Source organism: Triticum urartu, chromosome 7A, assembly GCF_056163025.1.
Source record: "Triticum urartu cultivar PI428250 chromosome 7A, HENAU_Tu73, whole genome shotgun sequence".
In the NCBI taxonomy this organism is placed as follows: Eukaryota; Viridiplantae; Streptophyta; class Magnoliopsida; order Poales; family Poaceae; genus Triticum; species Triticum urartu.
Window position 1 is genome coordinate 377,454,231 of NC_141879.1, and position 20,194 is coordinate 377,474,424.

Here is a 20,194-nt window from a genome sequence, read left to right on the forward strand (position 1 = left end):
GAATTCACCTTGTGTCCAATGGCGTATGCTCGAGTGTAAATGGGGATGATCGTAGGATGCTCCACATCACTGTCCTTGCGTGGTGGAGAAGAGGTAGCGGCGGCGCAAGAGGCGGCTAGGGTTAGGTCTCCCGGCTCCCTAAGGGAAGCCGAGAAAATACTGATTGCTTCTTGCTTGATTAGATTGATACATCTCCTCTCCTTATATAGAGAGGTTTACTTAACTCCTAAGAAAACGACCCTAATAACGATAAGATAACTTGGGCCAAAACCCACATAATATGCCGGTCATAATACTTCTCCCCGCCTACACAAACAGCTCGTCCTCGAGCTGTAAGGCGGGGAAGCGCTTGCTGAACTCCTCGAGGTGATCAACCAGCGTCAAACACCTCCGCGACAGCTAGGGCGGCCAGGTCGCCGAGCCCGGTGGCGACGGCGTCCTCCTCACTGTAGTCTGCAACCTCCAGGTAGAAGAGTCGGGGGCAGACATGGCCGGGCATGTAGGTCTCGTCGCAGTTGAAGCACAACCCTTGGCAGAGACGCTCGCGTAGCTCGGCCGAGGTGAGCCGGCAGAACGGGCGCACCGCGGTCGCGGCAAGTGGTGCTGTGGAAGCCTGAGCAGGCCGACCCTGCACGGGAACATCCGGCCAGGGTGGCGGCCCAGCATCCTGGGACGATGATGCCTGCTAGATGGCCAACGCGCGGGCGTAGTACATGGCCGTCTGGAGGTCCTGTGGTCACTGCAGCTCGACGTCCATGCGGATATGATCTGGCAGACCGGCGACGAAGAGTTCGGCCTACTAGTGAGCCATCACGCCGAACGCGTGGCACGCTAGGGCTTCAAAGCGGTCAGTGTAGTCCTGCACCGTAGAGGTGAAGGGAAGGCGGCCGAACTCTGCCAGCCGGCTCCCACGTATTGGTAGTCCGAATCGAAGGAGGCAGAACTCGCGAAAACACTCCCATGGGGGAATGCTGCCCTCGTCCTACTCGAGGGCGTAGTACCACGTCTGTGCGGCACCGCAGAGGTGATAAGAGGCGAGCCAGGTGCGGTCCACCGCGAGCGTCCGTTGCCCCCGGAAGAACTGCTCGCACTGGTTGAGCCAGTTGAGGGGGTCCTCGGCGCCGTCGTAGGTGGCGAAGACGAGCTTGGCGAAGCATGGCGGTGTCTGAGCATGACCGCCGTGAGTGTACGGCTCGGCGGTATGGAGCAGCGAAGAGGATGGCGTTGGTCAGGTGTGCACAGGTGGTCCGCAGGAAAGCGGTGGCCCATCGAAGCCAGCATGGAAACCCGTGGAGCCGAGAGCCCGTCGTACGACGGGGAGGGTGCCGGTTGGTCTGCGGCCATGGTGTAGACTGGCGGCGGTGACGTCACGGCCAACCAGGCCGGAAGCTGGGATGACGAGGGCGGGAACTGCACTTGCTGAATTGGCACGTCCGCTGACGCGGTTGTAGTCAGCCCGGTGCTGGGCGGTGGAGGCACCAGCAACGGCAGCTGCTGCTTCCTGGAAACGACGGAGGCGGCGGGTGTGGCGATGACCGCGGCTGGCCATTGTGGCCAGATCGGGGCGGTGGCGGGGGCTGGCTGGAGCTGCAGCGAGGGCTGCAACGGCCCGACCAGCATCGCGGTGGCCCCAGGGTGCGGCGGCTGCCAGGGCGGTGGCGGCGAGGACCTGGGTGGCGTGGGTATGCGGCAAGGGCCGGCGCCGGCCACTGCGGCCATTGGGGCGCAGCGGCGCAAGAGGCGGCTAGGGTTAAGTCTCCCGGCTCCCTAAGGGAAGCCAAGCAAATACTGATTGCTTCTTGCTTGATTAGATTGATACATCTTTTTTCGAGAAAACACATAAGATTTGCGTTTCATTGCATTGGAAAGGAAGGGATTTGAGTTACGGCCTCTTGGGAGGCGATCATACAATGCAAGGGTGGTTTAATTAGTGTACATCCCAGGTCTGGGGAATGAGAGCACGCAGGCCCAGCGCACCGGCTTTGGCCCAAAGGGTCGCCTCCTCCTTGATTTTGGTCAACACCGCAGCGATTGAAGGGCTGGCTCTGTCGAAGACACAGTCGTTCCGATGCTTCCAAAGCATCCAGGGAATAAGAAGTGTTATAGAGGCGAGGCCCTTGCGCATAGGCTTGGGCGTGTGCTGCCGCGCGGGGAGCCACCAGGTGTTGGTAGATGTCTCGCTATTAGGTGGGTTGCAGGGGACTCTCAGCCAGCTCAGGACATCGTACCATACCTACCGAGAGAACGGGCAGGCGAGGAGGAGGTGCTGCATGGTCTTCGACGCCTGGTCACAGAGTGGGCAGCGTGCAGGATGCTGTAGGCCGCGACGGGCGAGGCGGTCGGTGGTCCAGCATCGATCGAGATGGGCGAGGCAGTGGAAGAAGCGGACTCGGGGCGACGCCCATCACTTCCAGGTGAGCTTCCAGGCATCACATGGGATGGATCCGTGGAACATGGCAAGGTAGGCTGACTGCGCAGTGTAGGTGCCCTTGGAACTCCACTTCCAGAGGAGATGATCTGGCTCGGTGGAGAGCGTCCTGTGCTCGATCATGTGCCAGAGTTGTAGGTACTCGCCGATCTCCTAAATCCCAATGGTGCCCTGTATGTCGCGCGCCCAACTGTTGGCCTGAAGGCCATCCACCACCGTCCGAAGCTTGCGGCGTCCTTTGGGGATGCAAGCATGAAGCACCGGCGCGATCTCACGAATGGAGCGGCCGTCGATCCAGCGGTCCTCCCAAAACAAGGCGAGCTGGTCATTGCCGACCTGCATGGTGGTCGAGGCAAAGAAAAAGGCGCGCTCATCGGCGGAGAACTGCAGCTCAAGGCCACTCCAAGCCCTGGCGCTGTCGGTGCGGCTTAGCCACAGCCAGCGCGTGCATAGAGAGAGGCCGGTGCGCTCGAGGTCCTGGACACCAAGCCCGCCAAGTGAGATCGGCCGTGCGACGCGCCTCTAGTTGACATGGCAGTTGCCGCTATTGGCCTCGGCACGCCCGGCCCAGAGGAAACCCCTATGTATCTTCTCAAGCGCCTTGATGATCCGCTTCGGGGGCGCCAACACCAGCAGCTGGTGGATGGGGATGGCGCTGAGCACGGCTTTGACGAAGGCGAGGCGGACGACCTTGTTCATGAGGCGCGCTTTCCAGGTAGGTAGCATGCCCGCGGCTTTGTTGACCACAGGTTGAAGCAGGCAGCGGAGGGACGCTTGACCGTGAGTGGGATGCCAAGATAAGTGATGGGCAGGTTCACGATGGGGCAGCCAAGTGTATCAATGATGTGCGTCACGTCATCGGCGTCGCAGCGGATGAGGGTGGCCGAGCTCTTTAAGAAGTTCACCTGGAGGCCGAGGCACGTCCAAAGAGTTGCAGGATGCCTTTCACGGCCATGGCGTCGCCCTGGGTGGGGTGGCAGAATAGGATCACATCGTCCGCATATAGTGAGACGGTAGGGATCGGACTCCGAGGGTGAAGCTGCTGTAGGATGCCCGTCTCGGTGGCTCAGCGAAAGAGACGACTAAGCGTGTCGACTGCGAGGATGAATAGTTGGGGCGAGAGGGGATCACCCTGTCGAAACCCATAGCGGTGCCAAATGGTCGGGCCGGGCTTGCCGTTCAGGAGTACCTTGGTGCTGGCCAACGAAAGGAGAATGGCCAACCAGTCCAGGAAGCGGCAACCAAATCCATACTAGCGCAGGACCTCTGATGTAGGGTGGAACCCTAGAGGGCCGATCTTTCACGAAAGGAGCGGATCCCGCGATGAACACGAAGAACACGAGGAGGGAAACGAGGGGAAAATCGCGAGGGGAACACAAGAGAACACTCAAACCAACAAGAATGATCACACATGCGCTAGATCCATGAACACAAAGGAAGATACAAGATCCAAAGTCAACAACGGACGATACAAGAGGTAACCGGTCTTCTCCGTGAGGAGGTCTTGAAGTTCTTCTCCAAAAGGAGGTCTTGAATCCAAAGGGATCTTCTCCGTAGAGGCCGCGGTCTCTCTCGTGAAGTAGATCCGATATGGATGAGCGTAGCTCTATCTCTCAAATGAGCTAAACCAACGCTAACCCTAACTAGGAGGATGAGGGGGAGTATATATAGTCTAAGCCCATGAAAGGGTAAGTGAGAGGGGGGGATACATGGGTCATTGGCTCGTACTCTGTGCACAGGCAGGGCGGTAGTATCGGACATCGGGCGGTAGTACCGCTTAAGCGGTAGTGCCGCTTGGACAGGCGGTAGTGCTGGACCCATACCGCTCGATCATAGGAGTTTGTCGGGTTGAGCGGCAGTAGAGCGGGTGTTGGGCGATAGTAACGCTTGCGGGCCTTCAGCGGTAGTACCGCTTGGTGTGGGCGGTAGTACCGCTCGGGCTATAGCAGCTAGCTATCCTTCCCTCGCTCCTGCGCGCACCTGGCCTTGGCCCGTAGGCTCTCCATGATCTCCTCGGATGGACCTGAGTATGCACAAGGTCCGCGCTTGAGGTAGCATCCGTGTCTTACATGCAAAAAGGGAAGATTCGGAAAGGAGCGAGTTCACCTTGTGTCCAATGGCGTATGCTTGAGGTCTCAAGATGTGGGCACTAGGGGCTTGGGGAGAAGTCGCAGTGTACATGGGGATGATCATAGGATGCTCCGCATCAACCTCGAAGAGAAACGACCAGCTGATAGAGTCGAAGGCCCGTGCCAGGTCGAGCTTCAACAGCAAGCGGGGTGCCTTGAGCTGATGGAGAAGGCACGCAGACTGCCGGACGAGGATGAAGTTGTCGTGCAACGAGCGTCCGGGGATGAACGTGTTCTGGTTCGCGCTGACGAGTACATTAAGCTTGGGCGCGAGTCGCAGCGAGAGGACCTTCGCGAATATTTTGGCGACGAGGTGGATAAGGCTTATGGGCCAGTAATCTCCAAGGCAGCGGGCATCCGCGCGCTTGGGCAGCAGCGTGAGGAGCGCCTGGTTAAGGCAGCTAAAACCTCGTCCCCGGAGCGCGTATAGCTGCTGGAACACGTCAACGAGGTCCTGCTTGACGATGGGCCAACAGGCGCGTAGGAAGTCAGCGGTGAAGCCGTCGGGACCGGGCGCTTTGCGCGCGGGCAATTGCTTGACGGCCTGCCATATCTCCTCGGCGTCAAAGGGTGCATCGAGGTCGTCGAGGTTGGCATGTGTGATGAGAGCGGAGAGGTCCAGGGTGCACTCCCGGGGCGCGGCGGTGCCAAGCAGAGCGTCGAAGTGCGCGTATGCAGCCGCGGACATGCCCTCCGGGTCCGTGATGATCTCCCCGCCAGCCTCGAGACTGTGCACCGTGTTCTTTTGCCGCCGATAAGAGCATTGCCGGTGGTAGAATGACGTGTTGGCATCTCCGTCTTTGAGTGTCGCGAGGCGGGCGTGTTGGCGGGCGATGGTGCGTTCCAAAGAAGCAAGGCCTAGATAGGAGGCCTTGACCTGGCGACGCAGCCAGTCTTCGTGCGGGGACAAAGCTCTACTCTCCAAGGCAGTGTCGAGCCTGAGGAGAAGCTCTCGGGAGACCGCAAGCCTGAGGCGCACATTCCCAACAGTCCGTGAGCACCAGCTAGTTAGCTAGTGCGCGGTGGCCTTCATGCGCAACATGAAGCACCGGAATGGGTCTGTCACGTGGACAGAGTGCCATGCAGCCGCGACAACATTGTTGAAGCCGTCTAGGCGAATCCAAAAATCCTCGAAGTGGAAGCGCCGGTGTGTAGGCGCAGCCGGTGAGCAATCCAGGAGGAGGGGGCTGTCGTCGGAGACGACGGAGGCGAGGCAGTGTAGGAGGCACGCGCTATGAAGCTCCTCCCAGTCCGTGGTGCATAGGACTCGGTCGAGGTGGATGAGGGTCGGGGGCGACTACTCATTCGACCAAGTGTAGCGTCTCCCGTTGAGGTACACTTCCTTGAGCGCTAGGTCGTTGAGCACGCGCCGAAAGCGACCCATCATGCGGCGGTTGACGTTCCCATTGTTCTTGTCCTCATCGTGGTATATCAGGTTGAAGTCCCCGCACAACATCCACGACCCGGGGCACTCGTCGCGGATGTCGCACAGCTCCTGCAGGAAGGCGACCTTCTCGTCGTCAGGTTGGGGCCCATAGACTACGGTGAGCCACCAGGGTGTGCCAACGTCGGACGCGGTGGAGACCTTAGCAGACAAGGTGTTGGTAGTGAAAAGAGGAGCGGTGATAGTCACCTCTCTACTCTTCCATGCCAACAGGATGCCGCCACGGGACCCAATAGCGGGCAAGTACACATAGTCGTCAAAATCTGAGCCCAGAGTCTCAAGGACAACCGACGAGCAAACTAACTGCATCTTAGTTTCTTGGAAGCAGGCGATCGATGCATTGGCGGTTACAACAAGCGACCGGATGGCGGTGCGGCGAGCGCGCGCATTGAGGCCGCACACGTTCCAAACCAGGACCTTAGGGGCGTGATCCATGGAGCCGAGATCGACGAGCAGGCGGGCCGGCGTGGCTAGGCCTCGATCGGGCTGCCGGCGACCACCGTGGTGATCGGCGCAACGGCGGGGCCAGAGGGGAGCTCATGGCCTATTAGCGCGGCCATGGCCGAGAGGACGGACATAGGGAGAGGCGTCGCGAAGAGCCCCTCATAGGTCTTCATCTCCGCGGCCGTGATCTTCTGGTCCAGCCCGACGATCCCGAGAGTGCGCAAGATGTGGATTTGTGCGCGTCTTTCAGCAATGGGCGGAGCAGCCGTCTTGCATGCCGATGCCGAGGCGGATCTCCCACGCCGTGGGGAAAAGTTGGGTGGGCACCGGTGTTGGCGTCTCCTAGGAGTTGGGAGGGCGGCATCGAGCTGTTTGGTTGCAGCTGCGAGGAAGTCACCCGGGGTCCATGCAGTCGATGCCGTTACAGCGACGCGTGGACGTGAGCGGCACAGGGTCACCGGGGGTGAGGCGAAGCGTGTTGGGGTTCTCTCCATAGTAGGGCATGCAGCTTGGGCCGGGTCGGGGCATGCAGCCTGGGCCGGATGGGAAAGCGGGCCGTCCGCAGCTGCTCCCTCGTGTGGGGCCGCAGGGGAAGGGCCCGTGCATGGCACATCCGACGCATCCGTGGAAGACTCCAGGGGCTCTTCATCGTGGTCGCCCGGTGGGGTTGGTTCCGTGGTTTGAACAGGTGGGCCATCATATGCTAGTGGAGCAGGGTACGTGGACCGGTCGGCGTGGGGCGCCATCGCCGTAGACGCTGACGGGGGCGAAGCGCTGCTTTGCCCCGACAAGGGATCGTCCTGGGGTGTGGGGATGGGCGAAGCAGGAGCCTCCCTGTCCAGTGACAGGCGCCCTGTGGGGTGATCCTGGTCTGCGGGGCTGTCAGGATTGGTCTGGCCTAGCACAGCCTTAGCATGGCACCGGTCCTGCCCGTGAGGTGACAGCGGCGGTGCATGGTTCGCAGCCATTGGGGACGGGCCATCTGGCGCTGGGTCTGACACCTCTGGATCGGTGGGTGGGCCAGTGGGCAACTGTGCAGCCTTGGCGAGCCTGGCCGCATCAGCATCACGCTTTTTCCTTCCACCGCGCCTGCCTCTTTTGGAAAGCTGACGAGAACGCAACGGTCCACTGGCTGTGGGCCATGGCTCCATTGTCCTTCCTTTGGTACGGCCGAACCGCGGCTCGGTTGTGTCCGTACGACGACGGGGGGCAGGCCATTTGGCGACGATGTCGATCCCATCCGCGCAGCCACGGAGGTCAGTGGCGCGCCAACCGGTGGAGTCGACAGCCATGCCGTCCGCGCGGCCGTCGCGGGCGTCAGACGTGCGCCGTCGCTTGCGGCTACGGCGGCGGCCTCGGCCGCGACCAGCCCCATCTCGGCGTGCCTCCTCACCGGCCTTGCCGCCCGACGCGCCATCACTAGGGTCGCCGCTATTGCCGGCAGCGGCCGAGGCGGCTCGAGCAGCGGCGTCATCGACGATCACGATAGACACGGGGTAGGTTAGCGTGCGGATGGTCGGCGGCGACCCGCGTCTGGTGGCGGGGACGGGTTCCACAATCTCCAGGACGGCCGCGCGGCGGATGCTGGCCGACTCATGCGTGCGCGCCGTCAGCCGGAAAACGGCGAGGTCAGCGCGTGAGCGCATGCTCGGGTGCAGTCGCTCGATCCAGCAGCTGGAGCCGAGAAGATGCTCGGCGGTGGAGAGACGCCAAGCCTGCGCGGGGATGCCACGGAGCTCCACCTGGACCGTGTGCTCGAAGGAGCCCACGTCGGCGTGTGCCAGTTTGTTCCAAGGGCGGAGCGACAGGGTGAAACCAGAGCCGTTGATGAAGTGGTCGCCCGCGAGCCGAGACATGAGCTCGTTGGTGGAGAAGATGATGAGGAAGTCTTCCGGGTGGTGCCCGTGGATGGTGAAGTCGCCGGGTTGAAGGTGAAGGGAGGAGTGCAGGACGTCCTCGACCTCCCGTCAGGCGACCGCCGGCCCGTCGCCCGTGATGGAGACAAACATCCCACGCCGCAGAACGCAGTCGGCCTCCTCCATCTCGACGGAGCGGGATATGACCACAGGCACCGGAGTGGAGGGCTGGGCCGGCTGACTGGTGGAGGGTGTCGCGCCCGGCGGGGCACAGAGGCGCGACGACTCTCGCGGCGCAGCGGCCGGGGTGTGGTGGCGCGGGGAGGCGCACGGAGCACGCCGCGACAGAACTTGTAGCAGTCCCGGGAGCTGTGGCCGGAGTAGAGGCAGCGCCGGCAGCGGACGTCGTTCGTGCAGTCCCGGACTGGGTGGCTGGGGTCGAGGCAGCGGAAGCAGAGACCGGCGCTCTCCTCTGGAGACGGGCTGCGACGGTGCGGCGGGTGCTGGGTGCGGGGGGAGGGGGGGCAGCCTCAGGGCGCACGCGGGGGCGGCGGTTCCTGCGCCGGGGGAGCTGGAAGCCGTCAGCGTCGACCTCCGCCCCGCCCCGGACGCGGTGGATCTCGGAGCGAGGTCCCAGGCGGGAAGAGGCCGCGGCGCGCTGGTTGGCCGCGGCGGCCACGTGCGTCACCGCAGGAGGCAGGTGCCAAGCAGCGGGCGCCGGGTTTGGCGGAGCCGGAGTGCCCCGAGCGATGTCGCTGTAGGACCGGCCGGACTCGCCTTCGGACTCCATCCAGTGGCGCGCGCTAGCGGGGCTCGTCGGCGGCGGGCTTGGTGGAGCTAGGCTAGGCTAGGAGGGTGGAGGGGAGCGGGAGCGGGAGCCATCAGATTGATACATCTCCTCTCCTTATATAAAGAGGTTTACTTAACTCCTAAGCAAACGACCCTAATAACGATAAGATAATTGGGCTAAACCCCTAATAACAATAAGATAACTTGGGCCACAACCCACCTAATATGTCGGTCATAACACCTTGGCCGCTAGCTTGAGCTTGGTTTGAAAACGCAGAATAGGATTTGATATGGTCTCGCCGGCCTCATTATTCCAAGCTGGACTACCTTGTCTCATCCCTCCAGGCTGAAGCTACGTCGTGCAACAAGGCCATTGAAGCCGCGGGCGAGATGGGGCTTTATCAAGTGATTTTTGAATCCGACTCTTTACAACTGGTTAATGCTACCAATTCTGGAGACTATGATCTTTCGTCCATTGGTGTTCTATCGCGGGAAGCAAGGTCCTTGGATGCTTTTGAATTTAATTTCTGCAAACGTTCTTGTAACACTGTAGCTCATAGTTTTGCTGCTTTTGGTTATCGTACTGGTGTGCTGTCGCTGTGCACCTGGTGTAAGGAACAAGTTCCAGATTGTGTACAAGACCTGGTGGCCAGCGATTCTGCTGCGCAAGTTTAAGGTTTGGAATGGATATTCCAGTTCAAAAAAAAAACACTCTGCTCCATATGGCTTTTTGCCCTTTTTATTATGAAAATTCTTTTGCTTTATACGTATATTACTAGTGCACAACAAAAGTCTACGTGCTTATTAAATACACACAAGATAAATAGCTGCCGCAGCCTGCAAGCAGTCGTTTCTCTCAACTATCCTTCTTCCAGTTGGCGTTGGGAACGTTGCCTTCTAATAATAACATGACATCCTGGTAGCAATTGGCAGATTGCTAGTATCATCGATAGTAGTAGCACTACATCTCTCCAGGAAGCATTGTATCCCCAGGAAGATCACAAAATGCATTACCCTACATTGCAAAAACACAACATATGCCATGTTAGTAATTTCTGTAGCAGCATTTGCCCTTCATTGCAACAGGAGCCCAATTACTCTTCTACATCACTTACCTCCCCCGTAAGATGGGCGACACATTTTTTCTCAGCGATCAGTTCAGCTTCACTCTGAAGGAATCATTACATGATCGGTTATTCCATCATTATACTGCATATTACCAACCATTATTTCTACAACTCAATGCTACCTTTTTGATCCGGCCCCAGAGAAAATCGTCCATCGCCACATCTTTAACTAGTTCATAGTCACCATCGCCCTGTATGAATAATGTCATAGTGCAAATTGCCACCTTGTATAATACTCCTATCAGGAAGAAAAGTAATGGGGATTTCAGTTTGAAATCTTACCTTTGATCTGCACGGCATGCTGAATACGATGTCTTCTGCTATGCCATAAGGATTTCCGGTCGTATAAACCTATGGTTTGGCATCGCCTTTGCTTCAGTGGTACACCAAAACAAAAGAAGCAATCAACAATCCTAGAGTAGAAAACATTACCCCTGTAGAGAACCAGTCTCCTTCCGGGGTAGGAGTTACGAGGGACCTCATGGCATCGACAATGGAAACAGCGGTTGATGCAGCTGAAGATCTGCCCCACTTTTGGATGAGCACACCTCCACGCTGCATAGCCATTGGAATGAATAGACAATATTCTCTTAGTTGTCCCAAATGATAGATGAATTGCAGATAAATGTAGAACCGTGTGTACCTTTTGAACAGTTATAGTGAAATCCTCTTCTAGCCACTTTGTATCTTTGATGACTTCTTTTACTGGCCTCCCATTAATTTTGGCATTCAAGAAATCAGGAACCTACTCAGGTGGAAATCATCAAATCAGTACTCCAAAGCACTACCAACAGACTAGCCATGTTTGTAATCATATCTTCACCTGAGTTGTTGAATGGTTTCCCCAAATAGTCATATTTGATATTTTGTCATAAAACACACCAGCTTTTAACGCTAGCTGCAAAAACATTGTGAATGGCAGATTAGTCTTGTCATTTGTTGAAATAAAATAACAGAAACATATCAGACATAATTAAGATTCAACATCAAGTACCTGACACTTGGCTCTATTTTCATCCAACCTTGTCAATGCATGAAAGTTCTTTGCTGGTAGGTTGGGAGCATTTTTCAAGCAGATCAAAGCACTACAAGAAGCATATACTCCAAGTCAGACATGATAATAACATAAATCAATAACACACTTAGCAACCACAAAACCTGTCCATACTTAGTGTTACAGGGGTTCCCAACAACTATGACTTTCACATTCCGAGATGCCACAGCGTTAAGTGCTTTCCCCTGAGACAATTCAAAATTTCAGCTAATAACAATACAACTATTCTGTGATCATTTGTGTACTCATATATCTGTTAAAAACTTAAATCAGATTTATGTTCAAGTTTTTAGCAGGTTTCATGCTAAGGAATCCTAGGTCCCCCTCCCCCGAATATGCAAGAGGACAGGGCACATTTTGCATCTAAGGAACCACATAGTTAAATGTCAAAGTTTGAGATATACTCCCTCCGTTTCTAAATATAAGCCTTTTTAGAGATTTTAATACGGACTACATACGGATGTATATGGACATATTTTAGAGCGTAGACTCACTCATTTTGCTCTGTATGTAGTACTTATTGGAATATCTAAAAGGGCTTATATTTAGGAACGGAGGGAGTACTTTCCCACAAAGAAAAATAATGTCTCTTTTACAGAATAGGTTCTTACGATTTTATGACAGTATACTTGACACATAATAAGGAAAAGAATGCAAAACGAAACCTGTTCAGCGAAGATTTGACCATTGATATCTAGTAACGCAGCGCGCTCCACTCCAGGTCCTCTGGGTTTGGCCCCAATTAGAAGGGCCCAATCTGCATCTTCGAAGATCACATAAGGATCTATGCCGATGCTGACTTCCCTTAGCAATGGATACAATGAATCCTCCAGTTCCATAGCTACACCTGCAGTTGTAATTATAAGAAAGCATTAGGAAGAAGGACGATATTGCTCTGTCTCAGTAATTCATTTATACCTGGGAGTACAGCAATATTGGAATTTGGAATGCAGTTTAAAATGTGTATCATGTAGCAAATTAAGATGGATCGATGTTGCTTCTCAAATGTCAAGGAAAATAAGTTAGCGAAGCTACCTTCGAGTGCTTGTAACGATCTTTCCGAGCCCAATAACTTAAGTGCTATTGGTTGGTCCTGTCCAAAAACCTCACCGGAGGCAAGCTACAAAAATGCAGTTATATAAATGATCAATACTTTCTGATGTGCTAGACCCAAAATTTCAAGACAAGAATATGGTCAGTCGCATTGTAATTAAGCACAAAGATGATACATCAGCAGAGAGGAAAGTGCTAATCAGTTATGTGCATAGCATAGCTTCGGTTGTCGTAGTGGCAACAGTAGAATTATCACTAGGCAGTACTTGGCAATATCAATATATACTGCACTTGCATCTGGTAAATGAGAATATTGTGACTATTACTGCGCCATTCTTGTGTATGCATTTTCAATAAAAGGAGGAGAATTGTTGACAGGGTCAACACCTCTACATAGACAAAATTTGAATAAATCGGATGAAGACAATGTTTTCATTACTCGGTGCTACTTACTTTGAAGAGCAGATGATTCGATATCATCCCGGCCGCACCTGACACAGAAACGTTCACTAATTTCTTCCAGGACTTGGTCTTTTCATCCTGCGTTCCGTTTGACAGGAGGAGCACAGATTAATACGATCGAGCAGCTCTGTATTAGTTAAGCACGTTCAATTATGAGTATCCACTGATCAATCAAGTCAGGGAGTGTAAATCATCATGTAATGATACGGCTTCATCACATATTAACAGATTAACATCAGGCGCAGTGTTGGTTCAACGCTGTAGCGTCAAAAAAGAAAAGAAGCCTCTTTCTTCTCTCAATTCAAAAGCCATGACCAAATCCCAGCCACAGTCGAGAAGATCGACTGAGGCGTAACATCGTAGTCCCGGTAGCTTCCAGCGGAGCGCGCACCAACCCAGCCGGACACTAGCCGATCATTTCAACAAACACGTTGAGGGAGAGCAGTGAGGACGACTGACCGCCTCGAGATCGTAGGTGGTGCAGAAGACCCCGAAGCATTCCTTGCGCGCCGCCTCCGCCGCTAGCGTCCCCTGCACCTGCTGCCTGGCGGTGCAGACGCATGAAAACAAAAGCGCGCTCCTCAGACCGACCCATGGTTGTTGCAGCTCACTCGCGGGAGGATCGATCAGCAGGCTGGGTAGCGGTACGAGGTTTGGCGTGCACTCACTTGGCTGCCTCGACGGAGCAGCGGAATGTTGGCCTGCGCGGGCGGAGCAGCTGGACGGAGCGGCGTCGGGCGGCGTGGGCACCGAGAGCGCCCGTGGAGCCGCTGCGGAGCGCTTGCGGCCTCGCTAGGGAGGATAAATCCATGGCGGTGGAGCAGAGTGGATAGGCAGGGGGGGAGTCAGTGGAGGAGATTATTTAGAGCGCCAACGATTCGGATTAGCCCTTGGGTGCCCCGTGCCCGCTACTTATACCCTGCGTTCAACGGCCGCCAACCGTGACACGCGCCGCGACGGCGACAGTACCGCCGTACCGAGGCCAACTCCACCGCGCGACTCCAAACAGACGTTCGTTTTGTCCAGATTCTGTCTCTTTGGGGCGCCGATAGGTTTGCTCGTGTCCGACTTTATCAGATGGGGCGTACGTGCGTCCACCGCGTGGTCGCACCCCAAATCGTATCCGGGATAGACGTGAATAAAAAATAATATAAAAACTGGAATGAAATAACTAAAAAGTAAATAAACGCATTTAAAAAAATATAAAACATATATAGGGGTCGGCCACAAAATGGCCCAGTTTCCACGGCCATTTAAAAGGCCCAGTTTCATAATTAACATATAAAAACAAAATAAAAAAACTCCTCCCGCGCGCTCCTGCCGCGCCCGTCGGTGCCGTGGCCGTCGCCGTCTTCACTGGCCGCCGGTGTCGTCGTCGTCGCTGACGAGGTCGACGTAGGCCGGCGGCGTCCACAAATGGACCGGCGGTGCATGGTAGACGGGGGCTGACTGGACGGCCGGAGGTGCCCGCACCACCTCCTCCCGGGGCGACGCCTCCCGCTCCGGTGACCGCGGCGGAGTGGGGCACCAGTTCACGCCCACGCCGGCGGCCATCTCCAGAGCAGTGCAGGACCAGCCCCACCCCTGGCCCAGCAGCTACTGGAACGCGGTCGGCAACGCCTCCTCCGTGACGGCCGCCATCTTCGGGAAGGAGACGTCCCCGGCGGCGGAGAGGGCCATGGTCTCCTCCAGGCCATGCCACTGCCGCTCGTCGTGCGTGTTCATGGAGTCGTCCATGACACGCTGCAGGAGACGGGCCTCCTCCTCCGCTGTCATGCGAGGAGGGGGAGGTGGCGACGGTGACGGTGAAGGCGACGGCATGGGCGTCAGGCCGCGCATCCGGGTACGCCCCCGCTCCTGTCGTGGCCGCCGCGGCTCCGTCGAGGTGCCGGCGAAGAACGACGCGCGCCTAGTGTCGTGCTTGTCACGAAACTAGGTGTCCCAGAACCCGGAGTCGGGGGCGTACTTGGGGTCGTAGAAGAGGTCGTCGGGGAGGAGGCGGCGGCGCTCGATCTCCTTGTCGCGCGCACGACCGCTCGTCGGGACCGACAGGATTGGGACCCGGTCGGCGGACAGATGCCAGTTATTTGGGGAGATGGACGTCGCTCCAAGGGAGCGGCGTCCTCGTCTCCCAATAACGGCGGCACACCGACGACCGGACGTAATGCCGGTCGCGCTCGCTGGCGAACGTGGACGCGATGGAGAAGGCGGGCGGCGGGGGGCCCGGCGTGGTGGCGATGGCGAGCCGCGGCGGCGTCCCGACGAGGAACCAGCCTCGCGGTCGTGCTTGCCTTTGTGGCCCATGGCAGCGGGCGGTCGGCCGGCGAGGTGTTGGCTAGGGTTTGGGATTGGGGCTGTCAGGTTTCGAGGAGGCCGCGGGATGGCGTGGGTCAGTGTGGACCACGCTTCCCACTTAAAAAAGGACGACGACCCTTCGACGTGCGGATGACAGGTGGGGCCGCCCGCTCGTGTGCATTTATGTGGGCGGGTGGGAGGTAGGTGGCCGCCTGCCATGCGGCTCCGACGCGGACGAGGCGTGCGTCCGTTTGGTGTCCGTCGCAACCAAAATCCGGCGCAAGTTTGTGCTCGAAATGAGTCAGCCCGGACACAAAACGGATAAGATGGGTCTGGGCCGCCGCACGCTGGGACGCCTTTTTTATCCGTTTTATCCCGAACGGACGGGACGGATAGGATAAGATCGCATGGTGAAGTTGGCCTGAGTGGATGGATGGTGTACCACGTGTACGTCGTCTGGCCCCCGTGCGCTTGTCTGGCACTACCATGTCAGCGTCCAATCAGCAACTCAGGTTGACGATGCTTTGTACTCCCTTCGTTTCTTTTTAATCAACATATAATATTTGATCAAAATCAAACTTTGTAAAGTTAGATCAACTTTGTAGAAAAAAAATATTAACATATGCAATACTAAAGTTATATGATATGAAATTTAATTTCATGGTTCATCTAGCCATATTGATTCATATTGTGAATCTTGGTGTTTTTTCTATAAACTTAGTTAAAGTTAACAAAATTTGACTTCGACCAAATCTTATATGCAGATTAAAAAGAAACGGAGAAAGAGTATATTTCGTCATTTCTCAACATGAATCTCTACTTTGCTTTTTCTAAACACAGTACAAACACAGATGCACGCACATACACTCAACGCTATCAATATGCGCACGCACATCTTATCTCTGAGCATCTCTGAAAGACTGGCCCGTCACATCATCTTGAGACCCTTTTCCAAAAAAAAACATCATCTTGAGATTGACAAAGGCGCTACCGACGCCTTCGTAGTCGGGAATCGCGTGAAGACCTGAAATAAATCTAGAAAAATGTGAGCACCGGTGTCTAAGTCTGGGACTTAACCCTGGTGGGTTGGGGATACAATTGTCTTCCTAAACAGTTAACCACATGCTAGTTCGCAATTTCTCTGGTTTCTGTTACTACTAGTAAATGCGTATGTGCATGCGTGCTAATATTAGGAAGTAAATCAATTGCATGTTAATTACGTGGATAATGCAGATGTTAATATTTTGTATGACATTAAATTATTAATTGCATGCTAAACATGTAGATCGCTGGCCATTGGAGCAATATAGGTCGTCGGATTGACATGATGGTCGAGATTTATTGGATCTTTTCTTTTGGATCTTTCTATATTGATATATTATAAATACTCTTGCTTTAGTATATATAAAGGTGTAACAATACTATAAGGTCGGATCAACTTACGGGTGACAGCAGGGGGTAACTTTTCCCCAACTCCACGAGGTCTCTTCGAACTAGAGTTTTTGAAGCACCTCTTGAAGAGCTTCACAGAAAAGAGGAAGTTGGACATTGGATTATATATTTTTTCGATGAGGGACACTGTGAAACTACCCCGCTCGAGTTACGTTTTTCAGAGCTGAGCACTCCCAAACATGCTCACTGTTTGACGAGTTTTTATGGGTAATGCATGCAAAGTACCTCTTAAATTTGCATATTTGTTGTAAAACAATTTGAGAACTTTTTTGGGGCTTTGAAATTGACGAAATCAACATAGGGGCGTCGTAATCGATGGGAATACCGTCTCCCGTTGAAAGAATATTTTGTTTTTATCATGAGACATCAAGCGTAAAATCTAGGGTTTGATCCTTGGTGGGCTGGAGGGGTTTGATACATGGTGAGCTAGGGTTACCACTAACCTTCCAAATACAAGTTTGTTCTCAACATTTTTGAAACTTTAAAGGTGTAAAACCATGATATAAGGTCGGATTAAGTCTGGAGGTTGATTTTTCCTTCCAAATCAGCATTGCAACACGGTACTGGAGGGAGGAGAGTCCCAACCATAATTTTCTCAAGGAAAGAGAAGACAAAAGAATAGCGACGTGTTTGTGTGGAGCAAATGCATTATCAAGATTGACGGTGTACCTCCATTGACGCCGCGGCAAGCATGTCCATAGACCGCGCGGGAAGGAGGATCATGGATGAAGGCCGCGTCTTGTGACTGCAGCGTCAACATCGGATCGTGGAGGAAAGGAAAGCTTCCCCGGAGAAGGGAGGGGGTGGTGTCCTTGCTGTTGATGATGAAGTTGTGTGTGTCCAACTCCAACGTTACGGGACGTCCCGTTCTGTGCCACCACCTTGCCCGGTCGTGTCTAATTGTTTCTTGTTCTTTTCCTGGGTGCAGCATGAAAGTGCCCAACCGTGCAAGGTCGGACACAAGTCTTGTTTCTTTCATTCATTCATACTTTGTTTCTTGTCATTTGTCAGAGGGAATCTTATTTCTTGACGCACGTACGTCCTGTTGGATTTGGACATACATACTCTGAGGGGCACAAAATAGAAGATTCGATGAATTTACACCTGGCTGGCTAGCGCGGTTTTACAGGGCAGTTAGAAGTTCTTGGGTGCCTGGTAGGTGACGCCGAATTGCCAGTCCCGCGGGAGGACGTGCCAGGACGTGTGCTTGCGGTGGTCGCCGGTCATGACGCGGAATGTGAGCGACTCGCCGGTGAGGTCCTCGGAGGTCTGCCACACCTGGCCCCAGTTACGCTGCAACAACGTCCACTTGACGCGCTTGTTCCCCTTCACCTTGAGCGCCGCCACATCCCCCGCCCCGCCCACGTTCGTGACCGCCACCATGTTGAAGTATTTGTTCCCCGTGATCGTGTACCGGATCCCGCCCAGCCTCATGCAAGGCACACTGCATCGCACGCACATACACGTACAAAATTTTCAACCAGCTGACTTAATTAATAACAAAAGAGAAATCTTACGTGTGCCACCGTACGCACCGGCGGTACAAGATGGGCACAATGCCGGCCTTCTCCTCCGCGATCTGCAGGAAGGCTGGCATGGTGAGGTCCAGGTGCTCGCGCGGCGGGTTGCACCACCCGCCGTCGTCGCCGGGCAACTGGTAGTTGGGCGGGCACAGATTCGTCGCTGTCACCGTCAAAGGCGCCGTGCCAGCCTTGCACCACTCCGGGCTGTCCGTGCACCGCACCTCATAGCATGCCCCGCAAGTCTCACCGGCGTTGAACATCGCGGTGCTCACAGCCGCCGTCTGCAGGCCGTACCCCTCCGCTACCGTGTCCTTGTAGCCGCACGCGCCGGCACGGGTGTCGGACCCATCGCGTCCGCCGTAGAAGGTGGCATGCGCCGGCTTCCACGGGCCCGTGGTGAACCTGCCATGTTTGTGGTGCACCTTCGCGTCGACGGCTTCATCGCCTGCCGAGGAGAGCAACGCGAGGACGACGAGAGGCGCCCACAGAGACATGAATGGACAACAACTAATTACAATTACAAGGACGAGTAAACTAAGAATTTATTACTACTAGCTATAATAGTTTTCTGATGCAGTGTTCCTGTTTTTTTGATTAAAATACGCGATGACAAGTGCCAGGTTGTGGCTATTTTTAGTTTGTGATGAGTGCGCATGCAATGCAGTTAGACGTTGGAGCAGTTTGAGGATGACCACGCAAGACAAACAGACTGCAAGCAATATGAGGTACTGGTAGCTTAGACAGATTCAGAGCAAACACTGACCTGGATATATATATATATATATATATATATATATATATATATATATATATATATGAAAGTCTATTAATAACCGTGGGTGAGGAATATGTAATTTCGCCCGGGTCGATCGACCGAGGGGACGATGATTTGGCTTAATTAATAACCCAAGGAAAATCGATGAAAACGGTTGGGCTTCCAATCAGGTGTCAGCGGTTTTCACGGCTCAGACATGTGTTCCTCTCTCCCCACCCTCTCCTCTCCTCTCTGGCGACAGCAGAGGCACCCGAGACGGCGACAATGGCTGCACACACCCGAGGGACCAACCGAAGGCGCGTGTAGCGAGTAGGACGCGATGTAGGCAGTGCAATGATCCGACGCGAGCTAGGCGGCGACAATGGCCTTCTCTGGCGTCGCTCTCCACCGTCGATGAGATCTCCCTCCTCCACAAATTTCTGAATTTCTAGGGTTAGGGTTCTTGATTTTTGGGACTGAGGCACAACAAGACAAATAAAGGAAAACAAACAGAAAAGAGGAATAGGTGATGTAGGTTGATGGTGGAGATTCAGATTGGCGCTCGGAGGTGGGATCATTTCAATGAGGAGGTGTATCATGGTGTAGGAGGAGAAGAAGGCCATGTGGATGGTGGACAGAAAGAGGAGGAGCTCAAGGTTGTGGAGGAGGAACAACAGTACAGTGTCTTCTTAGATCCAGCCAAAGGCCATGACCTTGTTTCTACTCTATTATAGATAAACTGCTCTTTTCTTTTCTTTCTGGGAGCTCCACCGTTTTGAATGAACTGGACTGTCACCTAGTACTAAGAAAAAAACCATGTTTGGCCATTTTTAACTTAGAATGGAGTTGGGATGCTGCTACTATATCTGTATTACAATGGTCATCCCATCATTGTGCATATGATCTGTTGCACAAGACACATAAGGAACTCAAAAAGGCCAAAGTAGAACAAAATGTGAAAAACAAGCCTCGCAGCCAAGAATCATGCATGCCCCCAAAAGAAGCACACAACATTCATGCCCCAATAACTTTCATCTTAATGCACAATGTCACCGGCTTGCTGTTTTTGAGTTAGTCGAGCCACTTCCATCGGGGCCAATCATACTCTCAACAGATCGAATTTAAACCTTTCGATCATCTAATCTTACTAAAGAACACAAATGTGTCTTTTTATAAACTTGAATCGTCCTGGTAAAAGTATGGACTTTTACTTTCACCTGCATGTGTCTCTATGTGGAAGGCTTCTGATGTTTCTCTAGGCGCAGGCCTGAACAATAGTGCGACATTGTAGGCACATACCTGAATAATAGCGAGACATGGTAGCAACTAGCGAAAAGTGCAAGATGCATGATCAGCTTTTTCTTTTTTGAATTTAGCGTACATT

The 20,194-nt window shown here is 54.3% G+C and overlaps 2 protein-coding genes and 1 pseudogene across 5 annotated transcripts; all 3 read right to left on the reverse strand.

The window, feature by feature from the left end:
- Positions 1 to 370: 370 nt before the first annotated feature.
- On the reverse strand, positions 371 to 1,719 carry LOC147959653 (uncharacterized; annotated as a pseudogene).
- Positions 1,720 to 9,804: 8,085 nt separating this feature from the next.
- On the reverse strand, positions 9,805 to 13,686 carry LOC147959654 (malate dehydrogenase [NADP] 1, chloroplastic-like). Its single transcript, XM_087532279.1, has 14 exons — positions 13,455 to 13,686; positions 13,246 to 13,330; positions 12,778 to 12,864; positions 12,307 to 12,391; positions 11,937 to 12,118; positions 11,386 to 11,456; positions 11,212 to 11,302; positions 11,041 to 11,115; positions 10,861 to 10,962; positions 10,650 to 10,772; positions 10,500 to 10,568; positions 10,340 to 10,408; positions 10,206 to 10,259; positions 9,805 to 10,105 (listed from the first exon to the last, which is right to left on the reverse strand). Exons 1-14 carry the CDS (start codon positions 13,595 to 13,597, stop codon positions 10,052 to 10,054), a joined length of 1,290 nt encoding a protein of 429 aa, XP_087388405.1. The 5' UTR covers positions 13,598 to 13,686; the 3' UTR covers positions 9,805 to 10,051.
- A 2,169-nt stretch (positions 13,687 to 15,855) lies between these two features.
- LOC125530206 (expansin-A32-like) lies at positions 15,856 to 18,625 on the reverse strand. 4 transcript variants are annotated; one of them, XM_087532282.1, is made up of 4 exons: positions 18,069 to 18,625; positions 17,203 to 17,977; positions 16,525 to 16,603; positions 15,856 to 16,105 (listed from the first exon to the last, which is right to left on the reverse strand). In XM_087532282.1, the coding sequence occupies exons 1-2, from the start codon at positions 18,548 to 18,550 to the stop codon at positions 17,668 to 17,670; spliced, it is 792 nt and encodes a 263-aa protein (XP_087388408.1). In that variant the 5' UTR covers positions 18,551 to 18,625; the 3' UTR covers positions 15,856 to 16,105; positions 16,525 to 16,603; positions 17,203 to 17,667. The 4 variants fall into 4 exon arrangements, with proteins under 4 accessions (XP_087388408.1, XP_087388407.1, XP_087388409.1 ...); XM_087532281.1 differs by having other exon boundaries at positions 15,856 to 16,116; XM_087532283.1 differs by lacking the exon at positions 16,525 to 16,603.
- Positions 18,626 to 20,194: the final 1,569 nt, after the last annotated feature.

Bases quoted from the DNA above. Each gene is read 5' to 3' on its own strand.
- LOC147959654 (XM_087532279.1), bottom strand. From the start codon at position 13,597: ATGGATTTATCCTCCCTAGCGAGGCCGCAAGCGCTCCGCAGCGGCTCC. The intron at 11,303-11,385 runs GTATGGACAGGT...TGCTTCTTGTAG, and splicing joins GGGAACCCCTGTAACACTAA to TGCTTTGATCTGCTTGAAAA. The intron at 10,773-10,860 runs GTACACACGGTT...ATGGCTATGCAG, and splicing joins TCACTATAACTGTTCAAAAG to CGTGGAGGTGTGCTCATCCA.
- LOC125530206 (XM_087532283.1), bottom strand. From the start codon at position 18,550: ATGTCTCTGTGGGCGCCTCTCGTCGTCCTCGCGTTGCTCTCCTCGGCA. The intron at 17,978-18,068 runs GTGCGTACGGTG...CGTGCGATGCAG, and splicing joins GTGCCCATCTTGTACCGCCG to TGTGCCTTGCATGAGGCTGG.